At 33.5% G+C, this 7,089-nt stretch overlaps 1 protein-coding gene across 1 annotated transcript; it reads left to right on the top strand.

The window, feature by feature from the left end:
- The first annotated feature begins 5,495 nt into the window (after nt 1-5,495).
- Nucleotides 5,496-6,531, top strand: LOC132178392 (hypersensitive-induced response protein-like protein 1). The gene is made up of 4 exons (XM_059590832.1): nt 5,496-5,684; nt 5,817-5,937; nt 6,102-6,193; nt 6,301-6,531. Exons 1-4 carry the CDS (start codon nt 5,496-5,498, stop codon nt 6,529-6,531), a joined length of 633 nt encoding a protein of 210 aa, XP_059446815.1.
- Nucleotides 6,532-7,089: the final 558 nt, after the last annotated feature.

The following is a 7,089-nucleotide window of genomic DNA, read 5'->3' as shown; positions in this document are numbered from 1 at the left end:
GAATGAATAACATTGTTTTAATCCATGCTCTGATTGTGCCCAAGAGGGATATCAATGTGTGAGATGCATGATTTTAAATGCAATGCAAACTTCCTTGATTAAAGTGGAAAAGCTAAATATAGCTAGACCAATGTGCCAAAAAAGGAATTGGCACCTCCGCAACTTGAAATAAGTAGTTGAGATCCACAAATTTAAAATGCAGACCAAACTAACCACAGCTATAAGATGGATTTACAGCCACTCCCAAGTTTGAAATCACACATTATATACCTGACAATATACAATGGTATGAACCATGATGAACTAAACCAACAAAATTTAGTATTATATAAAGTCTCTCATGAATTGAAGGTGTTATTTAGGCCACACACATTGGAAACATGCATCAAAGTCAAACCAACTTAATTGCGTCTCCAAATAAACTTTGTTTAGTGCTTACTGAAGCAAAATGACAGAAAGGAAACTTGGAGCAAGGAAACACATAAGGAGAAATCCGTTCAAGAGGTCACACCACATAACACATGCTAACTTAATTGCATAGCAGTCACAATAGATATAAGTATTTAATTAAAAGGAGTGTGTCAAAAATAATTGCTATGCATTACCGCTGCAGAATAGAAATACAGGAATATTGCAGCACTAGTGGGTACCTGCTCTATGAAATATTGAACTTGATCTCGCCATAAATCAATAGAGTAAACAAGATCACTCGCCCATGGTTCAGTTTCATCTCCAAAGCCCCAGGCATAATCTTTCGTCACTGATGTATCTCCTTCACACATGCCTTGCCCAAGAAAATCAATTGCCCAAACTCTAAAATCACGTCCTAAATCCTTCAGTTGTTTCTCATAATGAAAAGGACCAACACCAAATCCAGGAAGAAAGAGCACTGGCGCGGAATTCACATTTTCACACCCTGCTTTCTCATAATGTACATTGAATTTGGGCTTCCATTCCCAAAAACAGCTACTAACTGGGGCACCAACTTCACCATTTGATTCACCTGGCAGTTCAGGAATTAAAACCTTAGTTGCTGACTCCCCCCTTTCTGATATATCACTTGCATCCCCTTCCCCACCAAGTTCCAACCACATAACCATTATAGCCTCCACTCAAGACCTTTGAATCAACATTTTTGAAGCCTTCAAGGATATTTAATGATCTAAACCTGCCCCGGTGGCTGGGTTTCTTTACGATAGACTGATCTAAATTGTGAAATCTCAAAGTCCCATCTATGGAGTCAATTTTAGTGCACCAAAATTTATGTTTTCTAAAGGTGAGCCTTGATTGATGCAAATTAGAGCTTTTCAGAACCAATTCCAATCTTAATTTTACAACATGAGAGCGGGTGCACAATTGTATGACAGAATTTCCATAGCCAGAAACTGTGCCTGTAATGGCCAGCCACAGCAAATGATTTAGCAACAATCTAACTTTATTTTGTGTTTGTTAGATTGTGAAACTCAAATTTTCATCACAGCCACTCAAAACACAAAACCCAATGTCTTTGTAGTTCGGGGCTTCAAGATAGAATTCTATGTAAATAAAGCTGTTAATCAGTTTGATTTGAAGGAGTCTCTAATGTCTTCGTGGTTTGTTGTTTGTCTGTAGAAGGTGGTCTCAGTTTGTAGCATTTAGAATTCCAAAAGATAATAGTATTCCATTTAGAATTCATAAGTGGTATCAGAGCAGTAGATTATGGAAGAAAACAAAGAGAAATCAGAGGAATCAAAAATCGTTATGCAACAAATCTTGCAAACAATCAACAGACAAGTGTTAGGTTTGGCGTCTTCTATAGCCTTCTTCAATCTCCATCAATTAATTTCAAATCCAGAAGAAACACATCTTACCATCATTGTGGGTGGATTGCAATAAACTGGGAACGCTGAACTATTTAAAAGAAGCTATATGTTAGAAGAAAAATATTGGAGAAATTTCATTTCTTGTCCATTAGAGATATTCTTCAGTAAATTTTATCCCCAACAAGAGAGGAATCACTCCTCCTCCGGGCTTTGAATGCGTTGGAGAATCATTCCCAACAAACAAGACAACTTTGGGATGAAGATTACCCAAATCCCTCAACTGGTGGAGGGACCAGAAAACAGTGCCCCCAGAATGCCCAGGAACAACGTCATTCCATTTAGGAGGAATGAAGCTGTTTTCAGGGACTGCTCAGAAGGCATGGGCCTTCTCAGAATGACGTCGTTCCCCTCAAATGGAACGAAGCCATTTTTGTGCCTTGAACAGGCGCCTTCCAACCCTGTCAAGAACGATGTCAAGAACATGGCAGAGGACAAGAAAAGGCAGAAATTTGAAGATGAAAAATCTCATAGAACAAGAACCCAAAAACATAAATACAAAAACAGAGAAAAATAAAAATAACAGAGAGTGAGAGAGAGACCTGATGACCAGAAGACTGATGAACGGCAGTGCGGCAGATATCGCCGGCCTTCTTACCGGGGCACACGGCATCAACAGAGACTCCAAATGCCTGCAACGTTTGAAAAGGAACCATCGCCTGCAATCAAAAATCACACTGCAAGACATTAATCCCATACATCAATTCAAAGGTGCGCCGGAGAGAGAGCTGTCGGAGAGAGCTTAGTGCGCCGGAGAGAGAGAGACGAGCGCCGGAGTGAGGGAGAGAGAGAGAGATCGAGAGTGAGAGTGATGAGGGAGGTGAGTGAGAGGGAGAGAGAGGCAGACATTTCAGAAATTTGAGGGATTTTGAGGGTTTGGGAAAAAAACCCGGTGTCTGAAATTTTTGGTTCGAAAATTTCAGACACCGCGCGCGCCACTTGTTGGCGCAAAAATTGAATAATTAAGCACCTATATATATAAAATTAAATAGTATATGTTATATGAATAATTTAATATTTATGTGTATGTATTAGTTGACATACTAACTAGTTAGTTCATAAATTAACATATTATTTAGTTAATTAATATATATTAAGTAAATATAATTAAGTAAATGTTACTCAATACTTCTATGTATATTACTTATTTTATTATACATGTGTGTGTTATATATTAGTATTGACATACTAACTTGTAACTAGTTTTAGTTAATAAACTAACATATTAACTAAGTTAATATATATTAAATTACTAACTTACTATAATTAACTATAGGTTATTTTGACAAACAAAAAAATTATATGTTACTTAATATTTGTATGAGTATTATATATATGAATATATATTATATACATACTTGTTAGTTACTATATACTAACTTAGTATTACTATTAAGTTAAGTGGTAGATCACATGATCTAAAGATGATGTGAATTGTAATTAGAAACAAAAAAAAAAAAAAAGATTATGTGAATTATTATATCATATGATCATATATATCACAAATTAAGTGATTAATATTAGAATCAACAATGTGTTTGTTTAGAGATATATGTTGTTGTTATGTTTAGAGTATTATGCTGTAGATATCATTATAAGTTAGATGTTACGTCATATGGTCTACCATTATAATTTATATGATTATATAAAATGATCAATTGATGATTAAATCATGTGATTATATAATAACAAAATATACATATATAATATGACGTAAGTCAGAAGTATACAAACTCATACAAATACAACAATTAAGTACCCAGAGACTTAATAACTAGTTACTTAATAAACTAACATATTAACTAAGTTAATATATTAAATTACTAACCTAGTATAATTTACTATAGGTTATTTTGACAAAAACAAATTATATATATATATATATATATTATACATACTTGTTCGTTAATATATACTAACTTAGTATTACTAAGTAAGTTAACTATTTTCAAAAAACAATGATATGATGATGTGTATTATCATTCTAATTACATTAGATCATAGTTAATTAGTTAATTAAGTATGCTCTAGTGTAATTAGAATGATAATACATATGAACATGATCTAATAATGTTTTTTTTTTTTTAGAAAACTTTGTCCTATTCTTCATGAATTAAGTTTCATAATATTTAAGTATAATGTATTATCACTATAATTTATATGATTATATGACATGATCAACTGATTATTAAATCATGTGATTATATAATAACAAATTATATATATATATAATATGATATAAATATACAAATACAATAATTAAGTATCTAGAGACTTAGTTTCAATGTATGTTATAAGTCCATCTATGTTATACATTACTTTTCAAAAAGCTTTAGTGGACGCTATTGAGCTTGTAGTTTAATTTTATTCTTTTTTTTTTTTAATTTTTTAGAAGAGCTTTAGCGTCCACTTTGGTGGACGCTATTGGGCATCCATTTTATTTTATTTTATTTTATTTTTATTTTTCTACCTGCTCTTTAGTGTCCACAAAGTCGATTCTAATATTTAAGTATTTGCGTCCACTTTCAAAATGGATGCTATTGATCTTTTATTTGATTTTTTTTTTTTTTTTCCATCTTTTAGCGTCCACTTAAGTGGACGCTATTGCTCAAAAAAAGTGGACGCTATTGCTCCACTATCAGCGTCGACATTAAAAGTGTTTTTTTGGCCGCTTATATTTCTCCCGCCTCTTGAATAATTCCTGCATGTATATTAGGGTCGAGTTATTAGCGTCCACTGTAAAGTGGACGCTAATATTCATCTTTTCGGTCGGCTATTAGCGTCCACTTTGATGTGGACGCTAATACTTAACTATTAGGGGCGACTTTCAAAAGTCGCCCCTAATAGTTGAGTATTAGGGGCGGCAATAAAGTCGCCCCTAATGAGTAAATTTCTTGTAGTGATAGGTCTTGCATGCATGTCTCGTTGGTAAATGCTACTATGCTAGGGTGGGTTTGGGGTAGGTCCTAGAATCGATTTGTAATGGTTGAATCATGAACAAAATATGCTAGCATGAGATAATTAAACCTCGCAAGAAAAAAAGACCTACTAATTAATTAAACATATTTAATTGGTTTCCATTTTGCATTAAGATGTGGAAATTAAAGTAGTCAATTATAGGTCTAGTATATATTAGGACAAGTTTCAATTGTAAACTGAGTAATTAAAAAAATCTATTGGCTGCTTAGATTCCCATCGACTCATAGCATAAATAGTACGTGATGTTCCTCTCAAATCTTAGCAAGTAAAGTAAGAATCCGTACGTCCTAGGAGGCTTAGGATTAAAAACTCATCTTAATTTCTATCTATCTCTTGAGTAGTTTGGAGTCTTTCAATTGTAATAGAATTAAGTAGTGTGTGAATTGTCGTAAGAGTCCTTAATTTGAGTTCAATTGTGGTTAATTAGGAGTCTTGAGTTTGTTTTACATTAGGATTAATATATCTGGTTGCATGTCTATTTAAATCACGTTCTTCAATCAAATTTAGAGAGAGAAGTTTTTTTTTTTTTTTTTTTTTTTTTGAGTTTGGATATCTTGTTAAATCATTTACCAATGGTGCATGTTCAAGATTGTTTTTTATAAATTACAATTGACTTCCCTAACTGTACGTTTTCTATATTTTGTGCGTAGAGCAAAAATGGGGCAAATTTTCTGTTGTGTTAAAGTGGACCAATCAACTCTGGCCATTAGAGAAAGTTTTGGAAAGTTTGACGCTGTGCTTGAGCCTGGTTGTCACTGTATGCCTTGGATTTGTGGCAAGCGGATAGCTGGCCACCTCACTTTGCGTGTACAGCAGCTTGATGTTCAATGTGAAACGATGACAAAGGTCTATTGCGTATACTCTTTATTTTGTTTTTTTTCCTTCTTTTTATTTTTATTTTTCAATTTTAAACATTATATATATATGATTGAAATTATGATTAATCTGTGAGTTGTGTGATTTATGTTGTCTTGTTAGGATAATGTCTTTGTTACTGTTGTTGCATCTATTCAATACCGCCTTATAGCAAAAAAGGCTACAAATGCTTTCTACCAACTCAGCAACATCGAAAGACTAATCGAATCCTATGTTTTTGATGGTATGTCCCTTATTTTTTATCTTGTACGCATCCCTCCAAAAAGGGTCTCTATGATACTTTGATACAACTCATACATATTCATCAAGATCATAATTTACGCGGGAGATAGTTTATCTAACACTTAGAAGATACTAACATGCTTGCTTATATCTATGTATGTTTAGTTATTAGGGCATTTGTTCCAACGATGGAGCTGCATTCTCTTTTTGAACAAAAGTATGAAATAGCGGAAGCCTTGACAGTGGCACTAGACAAGGTACTTCTCAATTTGCTAAATTGGTTTGGAGCTAGCAAGTTATTTGGATGTACTAGATCTTTTTTTCTTTTTTCTTTTTTTAATATCTTTGAATTTTATATGCACAGGCCATGTTAGCATATGGGTTTGAGACAGTTCAGACCCTTATTGTGGATATTGAACGAGATACACTGATGAGAGTCAAAGCACAAAAGAAATTGGAGATCATGCGTGCAAAGAAAGATGCAAATGAGAAAGCCCAAGCACAGAAGAAATTGGAGTTGGAGATCTTGCGTGATTCAAATCAGAAAGCTATGAAGATCATCCAAAAGCATAATTATAATGTTTTTTATAAATAAATTTTTTTAAAAAAATTATTCAAGAGTAGAATATTTTTCGCAAAATCTAAACAAGCGAGTAACCGACAATATAGTCCCATAAAGTGTTTCTCCATCTCAGTTGGTGATCCCGTATGGCCGGGTATGGTAATTGTCTTTATTGCGGTATTCTTTCATTATTTATTTATGTATAATTTTATTCCCATAAAGTCTCCTAGCACACTAACTCAAGACAGACCTCCCTATATTTATTGGGCTATGTTTGTTTCGATGAAAATGTTTTTTTAAGTCTAAATGTCTTCGTCTCAATGGACGCTTGGAATCGCAGATATGTGCACCCACACAAATGCAAAAATATTTTCTGTTTTCTGTTTATATTTTTTCTGATGCATAGTAAATTCATAACCAGACAATATGTAGAATCGTAGATCTTCTCTTAGAGATGTAGATTACTGGAATCACTTAATAGGCTTTGCTGCCAACCTGCCATCACTGCTAAACTCTACCAATTATGGTCCATATCATATGATTTGGCAGGTCTAATGGTGTATATATTGCATCACGTACGTTGATGTTGTT

This window comes from Corylus avellana, chromosome ca4 (genome assembly GCF_901000735.1).
Source record: "Corylus avellana chromosome ca4, CavTom2PMs-1.0".
NCBI classification, from domain to species: domain Eukaryota; kingdom Viridiplantae; phylum Streptophyta; class Magnoliopsida; order Fagales; family Betulaceae; genus Corylus; species Corylus avellana.
The sequence above is the reverse complement of the archived record's forward strand: the minus strand, read 5'-3'. Positions and strand labels throughout refer to the sequence as shown.